This window comes from Xiphophorus hellerii, chromosome 15 (assembly GCF_003331165.1).
Source record: "Xiphophorus hellerii strain 12219 chromosome 15, Xiphophorus_hellerii-4.1, whole genome shotgun sequence".
NCBI classification, from domain to species: domain Eukaryota; kingdom Metazoa; phylum Chordata; class Actinopteri; order Cyprinodontiformes; family Poeciliidae; genus Xiphophorus; species Xiphophorus hellerii.
This window is the reverse complement of record NC_045686.1, coordinates 1228186-1247336: the sequence shown is the minus strand read 5'-3', so window position 1 is coordinate 1247336 and position 19151 is coordinate 1228186. Positions and strand designations below refer to the sequence as shown.

Here is a 19151-nt window from a genome sequence, read left to right as displayed (position 1 = left end):
AAATTACAGTTGTAAATGCTCATTAAAACTTCAGTTGCACATTTAAATCTTTAAATTATTTCAGTATTTATTTAGTCCGTATTTTGATACCTAAAACTGTCAAAATGGCTCACTAACATTTGATTGGTCAACCTGCACAACAGTTTAACTACAGTCCATTAACCTTACCTGTAGCAAATGTGACGTAATTTAAATGTGCCGCAGGATTAAAATGATTACATAGGATTTAATAACTTAGTTGGACGTTTAAAAAACATCCAAATATTTAAGTAGTGGTTGGTGTCTTTATTTATACCATTTACATATTTTGTTTCACTTAAATTATTACATTTAAGTAATGTAACGTTTAAATGTAATAAATTAAATAGTACACAAATGATTAAATATAATAATTGAAACAATAAATATGACCTTATTTACTGACTGAATTGTGCCATTTTTGGCCCTTGATATAAGTGTACATTTCCCCCTCTGGTAATAATATTGGTGTGTTACTTAAAAATATATACATTTTTAATTTTTACAGATCTATTAGAATTGCTAATTTAAGTTGAGAAATTATTCTCAAGCCTATAACTGGCCATAGTTCTCACGCTGTGGTACAGTTAATACCTTTGCAGTCTCTAACAATTCACTATTTTGTAGTTACTTTTCTGGTGCTTTTAGTTGCAAACATGTAAATTTTACATCAGTGTACGATCGCCTGCGAAAGCAGGGAAATGAAAATACAACATTTCACACTTTTTTCACAGCTTCAACATAAACATTTTTATTTTAACAATGACACAAAAATCTTGAATCATCTTGAATATAAAATGAAACTGACAAACTGTTCATGATTATTTCCGCCATTTCAGAGAAAATAGTTAAAAAAGATCCATAAAAGAGAAATCTGTTTTCATTTCATCATTTTCACCACAAAATACATCAGATTCAAGGATTACAAGCAGGATATGAACACAACTGTGCCAGTGTACAACAACAAAAGCCAATGATCAGATCATGTTATATTAATTAATTACCAACTGAGTGCTATTTCCTATGACAGCTGAGACTAGAAAATATAATAATATACACGTCATTTTCCCCATTGTCTTCATAATGTAGGCTTGGTCCAATTCACATGGAGGCTTAGCTATCTTTAGGAATATCTTCTACAAAGTACATAAAAGTCATTCACAGATGAAGTATAACACATTATTTACAAGAAGAATATATTTAGCAATAAAACTGTAAATTTGCCCCTTGAAAGGAAATGTGAAGAAAATATTTAAATAAAAACTAAAACTAAAACCAAGGAGCATGCACTGTCATGTTCCACAGTTTAATTAAATAAAATTTATTTAAATAAAGTAGTGATAAGATTTTGTGGTAAAATATTAGTATAGATGATGTTGGATGTAGTATTTTGTGTCTCAGGCGTTTTAAAAAGCGGTCAATCTTCACTTCTGTAAACGTAACAAGTTTGGAGAAAGTGTTTAGCTAAAAACAAGCCTAACATTTCAATAATTTTGTCATTGTGGATCTGTAACAAAAACAGCTTTTTCTACCCAACAGTCCTATCAAAACAAGTGGCACTTTTTTTTTTTTTAAATAGTTTTAAAAATCTAAAATCCAGAATCTTGGTTTGAAAATTAGAAAAATTCTCCAGAAGGTTCTTGTGTGGTTGGAAAGCTGTCCAATAAAGGCAGGTTTTCTCCTCCTAAACGTCTGGTTGTTCCTATAAATACTGAGGTAACATCGAGGTTGGCTTCTGGTAGAAAAGGCGTCAGGCTGGTTTCTGCCTGAAGTCTGTTATGGCCTTCCATAGTTTACACAAAACTCCACCTCTGTTGAGAAGCAAGAAGAGAAAAAGCTGTAAGCTCGAAGGATATCGCAGCTAATGCACTGAATTTAGTAACAATCCCTTATGATAATGCTTTTTTAACTACTTTAATTGATTATTGTACATTTGAGATTCAAGAAGTATTAAAACACGTACAACTCGCAGTCCAATTTAAAATGCTGAGTCAATAGAAAATTAATAGGAAAAAGTAACAGGACATGGTGTTAAATAAAAAAAAATCTAATCAAATTTTATTTGTGTAGCACATTTCAGCAGCAAGGCATTTCAAAGAGCTTTACATCATATCAAACACAGAAACACAAAGCAGCATAGAATCAATAATCAAAACACGACATTAAGTCAAGTTCCATCAATAAATTTGTAATCGATTACGTTTCAAATACAATCCTAAACAGGTGGTTTTTAGTGGAGTTTGCATCCATAAAAGGTTTACCTGTTACACTCTTTAAATTGCTTACTGCTAATTATTATGACCAAACAAGACAAGATAAATTTAATCAGTGCAAAAACCTGAATAAGAATCAGAAAAAAAATTATGGACTGGATAAAAAAAAACAAAACAAAACAAAGATTTTTGTGTTTGTGCATCACAGATGAAAATGTTCCCAGATAAGATAGAAAAGAAACAGTAAGACAAACAAACTCAAAAAATACACAACAAAAGAAACATGCAAAGCTGCTACTTGCAACCTAATCCTCAATACTTTGAAGCAAATATCAACACTGATGGGCAAATAATAAAACGGCTAAATAGAAGAATATTTATAGGCTAAAACGTTTAAGTGTATTCTTTAGCAAGGCCATTAGGTAGCGCCAAATATCGCTTTACAAAATTATTCATACCTCTATAAACTTTTCCCCATTTTGTCCTTTTACAACCACAAACTTATATGTATTTATAACAAAATAAAGCAAGATTTTAAAGTGGAATATAAAGGATTTAGAAATAATTTAGACATTAATATCTAAAAAGTAGGGTATTAAGCCTCTTTTTTAAAACTAAGTCAAGTGCAAAATGATCTGTGGTTGAAAACCAACAGTGTTCACAACAACCATTGCAGTAAAACACGGTGAAGCTGGTGAAGGCAGCATCATGCTGTAGGATTGTTTTTCTTCAGCTTAGCCAGGAGAGTCTGTTGATAAGAGAAGCATGTTTCCTTTTCCTTTCACTTCTCCCTTAAGTGTTAAAATGTTGAAGTTTGTGGTTGTAACATGACAAAAAGCAGTAAAGTTTGAGCAGTATGAATATTTTCACTGCAGAGAAAGACAAATCAGGTCCCAGGTCTGCTGATCTTCCTCATTCATAATTCACAGAAAACACAATTTCAAAGCTTTCCCCTTTATATTTGCAAATAAAGACAATAAGCTATTGAACATCTGGTCCCAAAGAGAAGAGAAGAAAGTGTAAAGTTTTTCTGTGCCAACATAGTAAAACCCCACAATGCACAATGATGCAACAGGCAGCTGCTGCAGCTTCACTTCTGTTTTCCTGTACAGAACAGATTTAATCGTCTGCTTGTATTTCTGTGACTGAACACAGAAGTGAAACTGAGCTTTAGTTACAGTAAAGAGTGAATGTTTAACTACCTCAGTCTTAAACTCTTCAAATCGTCTCTGGTCACATAATGAAGGATGTCATTTAAAGTATACTCCTCGTTCAGTATCTAAAGAAAAAGACAAAAAAATAAATATTAATTTAACAACCACCTGTTCCTATAGCGATGAAATAAAAAGTAGAATGTCTTTACTCTGTCTATAGCGTCCTGGTCAGCTCCGGAAAGCCTCAGCCAGCCGGTCAGCTCGGGGTCTTCATGTCTCTCTGCAGCTTCACCTCTCCAATCCTGTAAGCTTTCTGACACAGTGGGGGGTTCTAGAGCAGAGCAAATTTTGCATTTATTTTAAAAAAAGTACCCAAGAAGATGTTTCCAAAACTAAATGATAAAGCTTCAAAAGGTGACCTGTTCTGCTTCCTTGGACAGGTTTGGATAGGTTTATGGGCGAAACAAAACATATTCATTGCATCTTTTCCACAAAATATAATGAGATTTTAGTTTTGAGCTCTTCTCAGAATGAGCTGCTTTAGGTCCTCTGTCACTTTAATCCAAATAAGCTGCTGCTGGCCACGCCCCCAAATCAACATTTATACTTGCATGTGAAAATGGCTGTAAACAAGTGTGCAATTATACAGCTGTACATCTTTGATAAGCAGAAGTGGAGCCTCCTGCACAACCAACAAGAATGCAGCAAGTGGTTTCTGGATTGTAAATCAACAACAAAATGATTGTCTTTTTCCAGCAGCCATTGTACAGCACATACAGCGGTAAACCTAGCTGATCAAATGTGTTAAAACTTCGCTTGGGTTGCTAGGTGATGGGCAGAGCTCGGCTGGGGTTGCTAGGTAACAGGGCAGCTCCTACTGATTTGTGACGTTACATTCGGAAGGTTTTTGAAACGGCTCATTTTCCAGACACCAAAAAACTTTTAACTTATTGCTGAAAACCTTTTTAGCGCTTGGACTGTTTTTAGAAGCAGTTGAGACCCAAATGGAGGAAGTACAACAAAACACGTGTCTTTAAATTTTGTATAAACTTATGCATAAACCTTTAAACCTGTGTGCAAAATCTGCAACATGTTAGTTTGAAGGAAGCCAATTGATTAAGTTCAATAGAAAGTCAGGAAATATGTGATGTAGTCTGAAATCCTCCAATTTGCGCCTCCAGAAGGTGATAAAAAAAGTGCCATCTTTGTGTGTATGGATGTGTATGATCACGCTTTTTATACTGTCTCCACATCTTTTGCACATTGAACCACAGCCAGATTGTGTTGGTTTCATTAAAGCGCAGACCTGCAGGCTCAGAGCGAATCCTCAGCAATCGGATCTCCTGCTCTCTCTCCTCCAGCACTTGTTGCAGGATGGCCTGATACTCTCTCTCCTTTTGCAGCAGCTCTTCTAGCAGCCTGCAGTCAACCAGAAACACACAGGAGATTTATTTTAGGAGACGACGAAAACGACCAGAACAGTCATGCAGGAGTTATCGGTGTCTACCTGTTGGTCTCCAGCTTCATGCGGCCCAGCTCCATGTTCACGGATCGCTGCGCATTGTGGGACTCGTGGGAGACGGTGGAACTGAGCGTGCTCACGCCGGACGTCGCCACCGTGTCGTCCGGGGCGACGACGGCGGGTGCGCGGCTCTGGTGGGTAGAGTTTTTGACGGGCTCCGCGTCGTCGTCGAAATCGTCCTGGTCAGCCGCGTCGCTTTCTGAGGCCAGGCTGAAGTGAGGCCTCAGCTCTGAAAGCAAGACAGAACCTCCTGTTAATTAAACAAGCAACGAGACGGAAACGCTGCTGCTTTTCTGGTTGCTCTGGGTTTGTTAAGCTGGAATTCAGACGTAGAGATAAAAACTTCAAGTATATAGACCGCCTTGCACTGGATTTCATTTAGAGGAAACAGAAGAAATGGAGCTGAACACAAAATGCAACCCACACTTTTCAGATTTTTATTTGTAAAATGAAATGGAAAACTTTATTTCCATTTCCTGTCAGCCTTCCTTCATAAGGCTGACAGAAGTTCTAGTTTAAAAAAAAAAAAAAATCTAATTACAGCATATTTATTTTCAGAAATTGGATGTTTTGCAAACAAGTTCTTCAAGTTTGTAAAAATCATTAATTAATTTGTAAAGAAAATAACAGTTTCAGTTCCAGCATCTTTAGTCCTGTAATACAACTAAATAAATAATCAATTAATCAATTATTCTGACAATTAATCAAATAAAAATTGGCATATTGCATAGATTTTCATTTGACCACCTAAAACCTTTTTCTATATGAAAATTACACTAAAAGATGCAAATAAATAATTAAACTCCTTTTTAATTTAAGAAAATAAAAATGTTATTGCTTAATCTGAACCAAGTGAAGCTAAAACTTTGCAGTTTGGGTAGTTTTAACTAAAACATATTTACAGACAAAAGTGTTTTATCTTAAATGCAAAATGTGTATATTTTTTATACAGTTTTGGCTTAATTACTGCTGGAATCTGTAACCCCAGTTAATAATTAATCAGATACCAAATTAGTTGACAATTATTTCCATAATTAATTAATCAAAATTAATTGGATTAACCCTAAAACATGTTTCTGTTATGTTAAAAAGTTACTCGTAAGTTAGTTTTGTCTTATTTAAAGTGAACTAAGATATTTGCACTATAAAATTACTTGGTAAGATTTTGTGTTTTTGCAGTGCAAGCAGAAAAGGAAAAGCCAAAGCAGATATAGTTTTCTTAGATCAATTTAATTGCTTATATATCACTCTGTAATGTTTTAGCAAATTGTTAATCAGATAAAAAAAAAAAAAGCTAAATATTTATTTGAAATCTGAGTGTCTTTCTCCATATATTCCCTGAATATAAAGCATTTTAGCCTCCTCTTTTCTTATTTGTGCTCAAAGCTGAGCTCTGGGACCAAACAGCTCACATATCCATCGGTAGGATGTGGCCAGCAGCAGGCTGGCTCTAACTCGATTAGAGGGGCTCTGCTCGAGACGCCGCGGACGCTACCTGGCACCAGGATGGTGATGGCGGTCTGCACGGCTTTCCGGATGATGTTGTCCAGAGCGAACATCCAATGAGGCTTGATGTTGTGGTTTCGCAGCACTTTGTTCACCTGGAAATGTCGAGATTTGCATATTCAGAACACACTGCAAAAAACTCAAAATCTTACCTAATATTTCTGGTCTAGTTTCTGGTGCAAATGTCTTTGCACATTTAACTTACAAGTAACTTTTAATTAGATTTCGGAGCTAATTTTAAGTCAATAATTCTTTAATATTGATGAAAAAGTTCTAATTCTACTGGTATATTATTACACTTATAACATGGGAACAATGTCTTGTTATAAATGAAATAATCTGCCAGTGGAACTAGAACTGGGTTGCTAGGTGACGGGCTTGGCTTGGCTGGCGTTGCTAGGTGACGGTACCAATGGAACTATAACTTTTTCACATTACTGACTTAAAACAAGCTTCTATATTTTGCTGAAAACTTACTTTTAAGTTAGTCTAGTCTTATTTTAAATCTACTAGGATATTTGCAGTAGAAACTAGACCAGAAATACTTGGTAAGATTTTGTGTTTTTGCAGTGTATACCATCTTTAAGTTTATGAAACACTGCAAAATCACAAAATAATATCTTTTGGTCTTGTTTCTAATGCAAATATGTTAGTACACCTATATTAAGGCAAAATTAACTTACAAGATTGTTTTATGTCAATAATTCATTAATATCAATTTCACATATAACAAGATATTTTCATATTATAAATGAAATAATCTTCCATTATTCCTAGTACTTTCTCATCAATATTAAGGAATTTATTGACTTAAAACTCATATTTCTTGCTGAAAAGTAACTTTTTAGCAAGTAGCTAATTATTTCAAATGTACTAAGATATATCTGCACTAAAAACTGGACCAAAAATACTTGGAAAGATTTTGTGTTTTTGCAGTGTATATCTTCTAAAATAGATTTTTTTAAATATTTTCATCCAAACTTGGCGACCAGCAGGAGGCGTCAGAGCTCCACTTTTTGCTTTAGGTTATGCAATGCCGCTCACTAATATGAAAACAACAATTTGCTCATGTGTCGTTTCATCTACATTTCTAAAGGGGAGAGAGCAGATGAGAGCAGATGAGCCTATTTGCAGAAGGCTCAATTACTGCTGGCAGATCCTCTTTTTCACTGAAGAGTTTTAGGATTCTTTCTGAAATCTGTGCAGAATTGGAGGAGAGTAAAGAGGCAAGCTTGCTGCTGAATGCAGCAGATGTAGAAGGCATGAAACATTCACACCAAAGTGTTCAGAGGTTGACAGAAAGGCGAAGGGGGATGGATAATAGGCAGGAAATCACATGACTGGGGTTCAGAAAAAACTGGTTTTTAGGCCTTATAAATAGAAATTACATTTTACAACCACTAACTTCAATGTGTTTTATTCTTTGGATCATGTTGCAAAAGTAAACAAAAACAAGTAGTGCATAATAGGATTGAAAAGATTAATTGTGATTCATCAATTTTTGAAATAATCGTCAAACAATGTAGTAATCAATTAAAAAAGCCATTACTGTGCAAACAAATAAATACATTTTCAAGATTAACAATCATTCTTACATGGCAGTTTTAGCTTCACCTAGTTCAAATTATTTTATTTATTTTTATTTCAAAATAATAATAAAGAATTTTTATTATTTTTTATAATAAAATATTAATAATCGAGTAATTATGATTGATTCGATGAATCATTTTCATTTTAAATGCAAATGGTATATATATGTTTTGCACAGTTTGGCCTTAATTACTGCTCTTGAATATGTTGTTTATTCACTAAAAAGCTTTTTTATTGAGTCTGTATAATCCAGTTGATGATTATTTCAATAATCGATTAATCACGATTAATCCAATTAATTCAATTAATCATTTCAGCCCAGAAATTAAGTGTTTGAGTTGTTTTAGTTTGGGTGGAAAGTCTGAGATGAAATATACGTTATGTTTTGTGCGCTGTGCCGCGTTGTGCAGACTCACAGCATCCTGGAAGCTGAACAGCACGACCTGCAGCTGGCTGATGGCGGTGCTGTCAAAGTCCAGCTCCAGCTTGAGCTGCGACAAGGTGGTGGCGATGATTTTCCTGTCAGCCACACGGACAAAGTCGGCCAAACTCACGACGAGGGTGGAGATGTGCTGAGCCTTCAGCTTCATTTCCTCAGAGCCCTGAAAGTCAATTTGAGTCATTAAATCAGATGCTGATATTTACTTCCTGAGGTTTTCGTCCACCACCCACCTGCGTGAGAGCCTCCATCAGGTTTCCTACGACCTTGTCCTGGTCCTCGGTCAGGATGCGGTTCAGGGTGGCCCGCCTCTCGCTGTCCTTCCGGAGCATGAAGAACCCGGTGTCTTTCTCATCAGGAGACGGAGGTGCGCTGTGGTCCTCGAAGTTTTCCACTGGAATGCTGAGAATAACGTTTGAAAATGTAGTTTTAAGATCATAATTTCATTAGACAGGTGCTCCACATACCTCTCTAAAACATAAGAAGTGACTGTCACACTTAACAATTGGTGTTTCATCTGCTTTAATCAAACTCCGGTTCGTTTGGGGAAGTTTGAATGTGCAACTGAACTCCATAGGCGCAGGAACCACTGGCCCCCCCGTTTTACGGCCCTGCCCGTCAGCGGACGGGTTGTGTGCAGTCTGACATTTACACAGACTGCACACAACTCTGACAATCCGTGACTGACATCTCTCTGTGTTTATATGCAAATAAAACCATTATGGCAGATTATTTAACTTATTTAAATAATGTGCCACTTTACTAATACTTTTGAAATCAATATTAAAGTAATGACTGCATCAAGTTTGAATGAAAAGCTTCATAAAAATCTATTTTAGGACATACACTGCAAAAACAGAAAATCTTTTCATGTATTTTAGGTCTAGTTTCAAGTGCAAATATTTTAGTCCACTTAAAAAAAACAACAAAAAACTTACAAGTAACTTTTCAGCAAAAAACATGAGCTTGTTTCATGTCAAAAATCTTCTTAATATTGATAAAAAGCACTAGTTCCATTGGCAGATTATTTCATTTATATCAAGGGAAAAATGTTTTCTGATAAATTAATTAATCTGCCAGTTGAAGTACCAGTTTCTCATCAATATTAAGGAGGTTAGTAAGTTAGTTTTGTCTCATTTCAGGATTGCTGAAATATTTGTGCTGGAAACTAGACTAAAAATACTTGGAAAGATTTTGTGTTTTTGCAGTGTTTATGTTAAAACTGTTTACATTTGAGCCATTACAAACCTTTAACCTCATGAGGTTAAAAGCTGCATAAGAGGTCATTTCTTTTCAAAGGAGAAATGAGCCGCTCCGACCCCGTTGACCAGTTCTAGTTACTCTACCTGAGGAAAAGCGGCCTCTGCCCCTTGATGTCTCTCTCGCTGTAGCACTTGACGCTGGGCTTGAAGCTGAACGGGTTCGTGTTGAGGTCGTTGTCGGGAGAGACGGAGCCGTACTCGCTGCTGCTGCTGGTGTCCTCCACCACCACCGGCACCGGCAGGGAGATGCTGCGCAGGTACTCTGAAGGACGAAACGAAGGTTAATACACTCCCAAAACTTACACACAACAAATATTCTGAACTATAATCAAAAATATCTGATTAAGTTTAAGGAAACACCTGTTATTCTGTATAAGAAATGCCTTGAACGCTGCAAAAAATTTTTATATTAAGTATTTTTGGTCTAGTTCAGATGTACAAATTTGTCTCATCAGTGCAGGTAGATGATGAAGATGGAAACTTTAAAAAAAATGTTTTTTTTCAAATTCAATCAAATAAAGAGTGACCTAAATCAAATAAGTCCAAATAAATTAGTGTAGTGGTTGCCGTTCTTTCAATAAAGAAAACATGCTAAATGTTTTTGAAGTTTAGGGTCAAATTCATTTCCTACAAAAAAACATCTGACCATTTTCTTTGTTTAAAATATTTTATGCTTTGTTTATTGTTGAGCCGGAACGGTTTATTCTCAATAAAACTTTTAGTGTTTTAGTTTGAAAAGAAGAAAAATTCGTCCCACAGGTAGTTTTGAGTTGATGATTTTGGTCCATGTAACAAAAAGTTTGGACACCCCTAGCTAAGTTTCTGGTGCAAATATATAAGTACACTTAAAATAAGACAAAACTAACTTAAAAGTAACTTTTCAGCAAGATATAGGAGCTTATTTTAAGTGAATAATTCCTTCATATTGATGGAAATATTATAGTTCATGGGCAGATTATCTCATTTATAAAATGGGAAACATTTCATGTTATAAGTGAAATAATCTGCCAATAAAACAAATACTTTTTCAGATAAGGACTTATTGACTTAAATAAAGCTCCTATAACCTATAAAAAGTTTCTTGTAAGTCAGTTTAATACTTGGTAAGATTTTCTCTTTTTGCAGGGAAGAGAATAAATTTATTGAGGAAGGATAAGCAGACAGACATCTATTGTGACTTTGCTTCGCGTTTATGAAGACTGGTTGTATCTTCACACATCTTGAAGCAAATTACAGCAAATGATTTCACTTTACAAGCATCTTATAAACACTTGAATGTGGAAAAAGTCGCCTAAAGCCTATTTCAGGTTCTTGGAAAGTGGGGGAGTCGAAGAGAGTGGAAGGAACAGAAATGTAAACTGTGGTTAAGACGCTGGTTTAGACTAAGCAGATGTTCCATGCAACTGAAATCCAGTTAAAAGTAGAACATTTAGTGGTAAATGTGTCTCACCTGATCCAGATGAAGGAGCTGCAGGGAGGAAGCAGAAATTTTAGTGTTAGCTGTTTCATTAGAAGAAAACAGGACAGGATTAAATATTTCCAAACACGCAGCTCACAGTGCAGCTTTAAAGCTGTTTCCTAATCTTCTGCACTGGAGACGAGGCACATGACTGCACTGGATGCAAACCTCCAGAGATTTTAGACTGAGCTTAAATTCACATGAAATACAAGGGAGGAAGGATGTGGCTACAAATCTGAAAAACAGTTGCTTGAGAAGTACTGTAGTTATCTACAAGAGGAGCAATTGTCATAAACTTGATCTGTGGTCCATCTTTGGGCTTAATGCAGAATTTCTTTCTGCATCTGCAGGTTGAAGTTGCATAAAATTGTTCTATTTGGTTCAATTCTAGTTTTTAAGACACATTTTCTACTAGGCAATGGTTTTTGAAAGCCTTCTCTTAATCTTTACATCTAAGCCTCCCTATAATGGTGTTTTTACACTGGTAGATTTGGGAACAAAATAGAAACATTTGTTACATTTTCAGCTGCTGCAGATTGCTTTTACATTGCTCTGTGTCAAACAAACCAAACCCTCTGAAAAACTTGTTCCCTCTGTTGCCTGTGGTGGCGCTGCAGCAAGAACTACTGAAGGAAATGACACAAAAACCTGTGAAGAAGATACTGAGTGTGACTTCCTTCTTCAGAAAATATAAATAAAACCTTAATGGCGTCATATTTTAACAGCTGTAGGATTTTTCTTTTGTCATTGGCAAAAGACAACAAGCTATTTCTCCTGCTAGCGCTAGACATATGTGTTTGGTTTGGTTGTATTTACCCAGAATTCCCTGCAATATAGTTACTTCCTGCTTTTGGAACAGTATCCAATCCGCTTGCATTCCCATATGCATTCGAACCGCAGCAGAGTTCACTTCACTCCCCAAACGAACCAGACTTTCTAAGCAAACAAACTAGTCCACTTAAGTCAAACTCCAAACAGGGCTGGTGTGAATGCACCACTCGCACCAGTCCTGTTTGGTCCGCTTTAATCAAACTCCAGTTTGTCTGTTTAGAAAGTTTGGTTTGTTTGGTGAGATGTGACCAAAAAAGCGGAAACTTTGACTAAAAACCTCAGTCTTGGTTTGGTTGAAGTCAACTCTGGTGCAGTTCGAATGCAAACGTGAATGTAAGCTGACCGGATACCACTTCAAAGCAGGAAGTGGTCTACAGCACAGGGAATTCTGGGTAAATACAACCAAGGCAAACATATTCCTCTAGCACTAGCGTGAGAAATGGCTTGTGGTTTTTTTAACCAAAGACAAAAAAGAATCCTACTAAAACCTGATGCCACTCCATTTTTGTTTATATTTTGTGAAAAAGGACATTGTATTCATGTCGTCTTCAGATGTTTTTGTGTCGTTTCCTTCAGTAGTTGTTGATGCAGCGCCCCCACAGGTGAGGAGGAGAACAGGTGTGTTAATGTTTGAATCATTTGATGAAGTGCAGTGTGAAAGTGCACCGCAGCAGCTGAATATGTAACAAATGTTACAAGTTTGTTCCCTAATTGAACTGAGTCTACCGGACTATCAGGTGTTTAAACACCCTAAAGCTCCATATTTAAGGCTAAGTCTTTAGCTAGCCAGAACTTGGCGAATCGTATAAACCTGCGAGGCTCGTCCTGCTCTTCTTCCTGCGGCTGGTGACGGTGAGGAACTCGTCGGTCAGCAGGTCAACGGCAGTGGAGCGCCGATCTGGGTCGGGCTCAAAGCAGCGCAGGATGAACGCTTTGGCCTCTGGTGACATCGTATCTGGGATTTCTGGATGGATCTTGAACATACCAACCTGCAAAAGAAGGTCAGGAAATCTAATCTGGTATGGTGTATGGTTAAGAAATTAACCATGCCACCCTTTGGGAGTTAGTAACAGAGAAACTTTCAGAGGAAAACAAAGTCAGTACTACAAAAACTATTCCTTTCATTAAGCCTTAAGTTTGTTGATTCAGGCTTAGATGAAGATGAGAGAAAAAATAACATGAGGTTGTGACTTCAGTCTTTAAAATGGGCCCAATGATTTAAAAAGGTACAATAGGTACACATTATGCCTTCTTTATAGATTCACTGTTCTTCAATTAAATCCCATCATATGGAAAATTCCCCAGTTGGGAGCTTTTACATGAGCACCATAATGATTTCCAGACATCCAACAAGTCCCCTCCATTGTCCTTAATGGGATACACGTGGTTAGGAAAAACAATTCGCTGCTTTGGTGAGCTTTAACTTTCCATCCACAGCAGATACGCTATTTAAACTCTCAGAATAAATAAAAAACAAAGAAAGAAAAAGGCTCTGCAGCTTGCTCCTCCCTGGAGGCCACACGTCTGTTTGTGTTCAAACAAACATTTGGGCTTGATCGTGTTGCAGCCCACAGGTGGTAACACAATGCAAGTGCAAAATAGCTGATTCACTTATTATTTGTTACACTTTTCAACCAGCATCTTCGCAAGGTTATTTGTATTTGTTCTGGGTTTGATGCACACATTTACACCAAAATATCTCTCCTTCTGAATGGCTGTACATTCCCATATTGATCAAATGAAAGTGAATATCTGATTTAGCTTTTCTTCTTAACTTTCAGACTTAAATAACACATTTTTCTTTGATTGATAGGCTCCTTTCTGCATTTAAAGACCGATTGAGATCTGGTAATTATCGTCTGGCTTTACGTCAGTTTATGCTGCACCTTCTCAGGTAACACTGAGTGTGATTTTCTGAAGTGTGAAAATAGCAGCTTTTAGTCTGGGAGCTTGTATTTCACTTTCAGTGCAGTTATTTTACAGATCAACAGACAGGGCAAACTGGTTCCAGGAGCCGATGCATTAAAGCTATTATGATGACAACAGGAAGGTGCCAATGTAACGTTAGCCAAAGGCAACAAAGTGGATTATGAAAAGGATTGCATACAATGATGTGAACTACTTGATGTTCTACAAGATGATTATGTGTCAGCAAATAAGATGTTTCAAAAATCTCCTGATTTTTAAGTTCCATTTGACGGGAACTGTGCCGTTACCTAGCAACCCATATTGAGCTCCGGCACGTTTGGTCAGCTGGTTTTATTGTTGCAGGCGCCGTACAATGGCTGCTGGAAAAGACAGGTGTTTTGTTGTTGATTTACCATATAGAGAAACCACTTGCTGCTTTTTTGATTGTGCAGGAGGCTCCACTGCTGCACTTCAAAGATGTGAGGTTGCATAATTGCACATCTGTCTGCAGCCATTTTCACATATGAGTGTAAACGTTGAGTTAGGGGGCGTGGCCAGCAGCAGCTTGTTTAGATTTAAAGTGACAGAGCCCTAGAACAGCTCATTCTGAAATAATCTCAAAAAAGCAGAACTAACCAGTCTAAAATCTGACTATCTAAGAATGATTTTGTGTAAAAGATTTTATGAATATGCTTTGTATAGACCATAAACCTATCCAAACTTGTTCAAGGAAGCAGAATAGGTCACCTTTAAGTGTCTTGTTGAATGCAAACCTCTCAATTTACCGGTTCGTCTACATTCCAGGTCTCACTTAAAGTTGAAAAATTTTTTTGAAAGCAAAGACTCGACAGTTAAAGCAGGTTTCACAAACTTCAACCGCTCCCAGATGCACAACATGGGATGATTTCATTTTGCTTTAGGGGATTTTTGAGCAAAATCTGATTCCACTTCAGATAAAAATCCTACAAAAATGTAGAAAATACTGACCTGCAGTACTTCAGTGTGGTCCCAGTTGTTTATACTACAATCACTACAAACTATTTCAGCTGCTAACGTTTCTCACCTTGAACATGGCAGCTTGTGGTTCTCCAAGTTCATAAAACGGCGGTTTTCCAGTTGCCATCTCTATGATGGTGCAGCCCAACGACCAGATGTCTGCCGGTTTGCCGTATCCTCTCGGGCCTTTGTCTATAATTTCAGGGGCCATATACTGCAATGTGCCTGAAGAAGAAATACCACACAGATGATAAAGTTTTGCTCCGTTTTACTGTACAGACTGAATAAATAAGCAGCTTACGAAATAGTCAAATCCCTGGAACTTTTTTACACCACAACAATAAACGTCTAAGTATTTCATTGGGATTTTAAGTGATGATGCAACAAAAATTGAAGTAGAAGGTGAACTTTTACAAATAAAACTCTGAAAAGTGAGGCATGCATTTGGATTTGGTTTCCCTTTATCTTAATAATCCTAACACAAAATCCAGTTCAAACTGTTTAAATAACCTAGTAAACTAACAAGTTAGTTGCACTAACCCTAAAGAACTAATCATAAACTTAAGTTCCACTAAGGCATGACAACAACACGATATTTAGCAGAAACTAACGTTAAAGCGCTAACTTCGATTATAATTATATGGACATTATAAGTTACAGGTTTTACATCTTTTTCTCCATTGCTTGTAATATATTTTGTACCTGCATGTTCCTTGTTTAAAATAAAGTTATTGGGAAAATAAAAAGAGAGGGAGGTAGAAAATGTAAAGAGAGGAAAAGGGACTACAGTCTTCACCCCCTTCAAAATAAGAGCATGGATGTAAATGTGTAAAGTTTATATTCTTAACAGTCGATAAGCTTTTTATGCAATAAAATTTTACTTCACCGATTAAAAAAGGAATTGAATCGTTTATTTGCCTCCTTTAATGTATTTCTAATATTTTATGTAAAAAGGTTTATATGGTTAAATAAAAAATCTGCAGAACGTGTAATTTCTTATCCGATTAATCGGCAGAATAATCGATTAACGGTTGCTAAAATGATTGTTAGTTGCAGTCATTGAGGTTTGTTTTTGCAAAATGAAAAAGTTTAAGGGATGTGAGTACTTTTTCAAAGCAAAGTATTACTTCCTGGTCTGCAAAAGGCCACAAACAATAAACTAACAGCGCATCAGGTAAAGAAACGTCATCACTCTGTGAAAGAACTGATGTAAACACCAAAAATAACTTCTATTAGAGATAATCACAAATTAACTCAGCTCTGAAGTGATGACACGGTTCCTGAAAGTCTCCATTCAGAGCCTTGTGTGAAGTAACAGCTAAGAGTCTCTAATCCCGACTCTAAAGAAAGATTTTCTCATCTCAGCTGAAAGAACTCCTTTGTTCTATTAATAACCTGCTAGGTGCTTATTTGCTGCATTAAGCAGTCTGTGCATTCAGCTAAAAACAGCCACTGACGCATTTATAGAAGGCGTGGGCTGCTACATCAAGGAGAAGCCCAGTTTCTTAAAAAGAGCCCCACCTTTCAGGGTGAGTCCCGGTCTGCTCCAGATGGTCTAATTTATGAGGTCAAACTGAGCCACACTTGGCTGCTTTTGTGTTGACACGATCCTGCTTGATCTGACCACAGGCTGAAGCCCAGAGTCTCCAAATAGTAACAGGTGGCTATTTTTAAGGACATCGCTGGCAGTTCAGCTGAGGAACATGAGATTAACTCTTTAGAAAGGGACACAACATCTCACCAAGTATTTTTGATCTAGCTTTTCGTGCAAATATAATTCAAGTTTCAATTTTCAGCAAGATATGAGTCTATTTTAACGGAGTAATCAATAAATATTGACAAAAAAAGTACTAGTTTAACTGGCAGATTATTTCACGTTCATGTGTTAAGTAAAATAGTGGTACTAGTCCTTTAATTAAATCAACATTAAGGAATTAACAAGAATAAACAAAATCCTACATGTTGCTTAAAAATGACTTATTTTCAGAATTGGGTAGTAACCAACTTTTTGGGAAAAAAATTTACTTTTCGGAGTATTTACTATGCTGTATTTCTTACTTGTACTTCAGTAACTTTATTATGAATTATCTACGGAAGAACATAAGTGCCACGGGAAAAAAAACTAAACAAAAAATGATTCTGACTTTTGATCACAGAAGATTAAAGTCAGAATTCTTACCAACAAAAAAGAAAAAAATAATTTAAAAAATCACAATACATTTTTTTTTTCCAGTGGCACTAATCCTCTTCCTTAGATCCTTCATAATAAAATTACTCAAGTAAAAGTAAAAAGCATAAGTGCAGTAAAAATACTCCTAAATGTTACTCAGGTAAATCCAATTGAGTAAATGTAACTAGTTACTACTGAACTCTGCTTATGAGCTAACTTTTCAGCTTTTCACTATTTTTATTTTCTTTGGCCATAATTTTCTTCCATAACTATCGCTACTTTTTCTTGACTAAAATTTCTCAACTTCCCCGAAAGAACAAGGTTGTTCAACCAAAAATTCACTAGATGAATAGCTACAGTTTTTTAAAGTTTCAGAAATTTCATATTGAAAGAAACTGATTTCAATATATATACAGTATATGTACAGTATATGTTTGTTGTATTAATCATGTTATATGTATTAAATATTTTCATTTTGGTCTCTTAAATATCAAACTGTCCACTTATCTTTATATTTTTGTCTATCTGATGCTGCAAGTTAAAAATTTTAAATATTGATCAGTTACTCGAGTTACCTTAATACCAAATACTTTTAAAATTTTACTCGAGTAATTTCTTGGACAACTACTTTTCACTATTACTTGAGTACAATTTTTAGGTACTCACCTGTATTTTCTTTTAAATTATTAGTTCTGTACTACTGTAGAAACAAAACAAAAACACTTGGTAGGATTTTGTGTTTTTGCAGTGCAGAGCGGCTGGTTCTGTTTTTTCTGTTTTGGCAGGAATCTACATTTTACAAGTGTCTCTCTGTAAAAACAGAGAGAAAGAAATGAGTCAGTACCTGTGAAGGTTTCAGTGCAGGGGTTGATTCCAGCCAATCTTTTAGATGTGCCAAAATCTGATATCTTCAGGACGCCGCTGTAGGTGTTGATGAGGACATTATCACCCTGCGGAAAAAAGAAAAACAAAACAATAGAATATAATATTTAAAATATCAGTCAAAATAAATGCTTGCAAATTGCTAACAAATAAAAATGTATTCCTCGTTTTATATTCCTTTGTTAATAAGACAAACAATTTAAAAGAAACAAATATATTTAAATGTACACATATTCTCTTGCCTTTCTTGAATGGCATGTTCTCTTGTCTTCCCCATTTTGAAGAGTGGCTAAGTGGTATTTTTTCCTTGGCAAGCACATGTTCTTATATTAGAGACTGAATTAAAAATAATTTATTGTAATAAACATATATTTATTTCAGTCTTTTTCTGGGTTTTAAAGTTGAATTTTTACTATTTTTAGTAAACAGTCTAGAAAACAGCAACTTCTGAAGACCAACAAGAAAAAAAGGAATATAGAATAAACACATAAACACAAGTTCTAACCATAGAATAATGTAATGTGGATAAATTGAAGTAAAATCTCTGCAAAAGAACAAATGTTTTTTTACTGAGGGGAAAAATTACGTTGAAAAAAACAAATTTTCTCATGAGTTTTAGTCATTTTCTGAAAATAATTTCTCTCAAGTTGCTTAAAATGCCTATTTAATTAAAGATTTATTTACATTTAGTGATTAGAAATATATTAAAAATATATAAATGTATTTTCTGAAATATCTCTTTACCACAAAATTTTCAATAATAAAATAATTGTTTTATATCAAACATATTCTAAATATCAGAAACGTATTTTAAAATAAGGATTTCCAGTCACAGCTAACCAACAGGAATGCAGCAAGTGGTATTATCATAGAATGTCAACAACAAGTAATAAAACCAGCTGACTAAACTTACTTGGGTTGCTAAGCGACGGGTTGGGGTTGCCAGGCAACGGCGCAGCGCCAACGGAATGTGGCTTAACAATATGGAGGTTTTTGAAAACGACTAGTTTTCCAGACAATAAAAAACATCAACTTATTTCCCCCCAAAAAACTGCTGAGTGTTTTTTAAAGCACTTTGACTGTTTTTAGAAACAGTAGATACCAAAGTGGAAGTACAAAAAAATATTAATTTTGTATAATATGTCCGGTTTGATGTGACAGACTGGCGACCTGTCCAGGGTGACCCCGCCTCTCGCCCGGA

General features: G+C 35.7%; 1 protein-coding gene across 2 annotated transcripts in view; it reads right to left on the bottom strand.

Moving 5' to 3' along the window:
- Window positions 1-741: 741 nt before the first annotated feature.
- The window catches only part of map3k5 (mitogen-activated protein kinase kinase kinase 5), a 72208-nt gene continuing 53798 nt past the window's right edge, over window positions 742-19151 (bottom strand). For both annotated transcript variants that reach the window (XM_032585074.1, XM_032585073.1), the window contains 13 exons: window positions 17913-18018; window positions 14966-15123; window positions 12806-12983; window positions 11155-11172; window positions 9789-9966; window positions 8676-8844; window positions 8420-8605; window positions 6403-6508; window positions 4893-5136; window positions 4692-4804; window positions 3595-3716; window positions 3434-3510; window positions 742-1829 (listed from right to left, as the gene is read on the bottom strand). In XM_032585074.1, coding sequence (XP_032440965.1) covers window positions 1769-1829; window positions 3434-3510; window positions 3595-3716; window positions 4692-4804; window positions 4893-5136; window positions 6403-6508; window positions 8420-8605; window positions 8676-8844; window positions 9789-9966; window positions 11155-11172; window positions 12806-12983; window positions 14966-15123; window positions 17913-18018 — 1716 coding nt within the window. In that variant the 3' untranslated portion in view covers window positions 742-1768. The remainder of the gene's footprint in view (window positions 1830-3433; window positions 3511-3594; window positions 3717-4691; window positions 4805-4892; window positions 5137-6402; window positions 6509-8419; window positions 8606-8675; window positions 8845-9788; window positions 9967-11154; window positions 11173-12805; window positions 12984-14965; window positions 15124-17912; window positions 18019-19151) is intronic.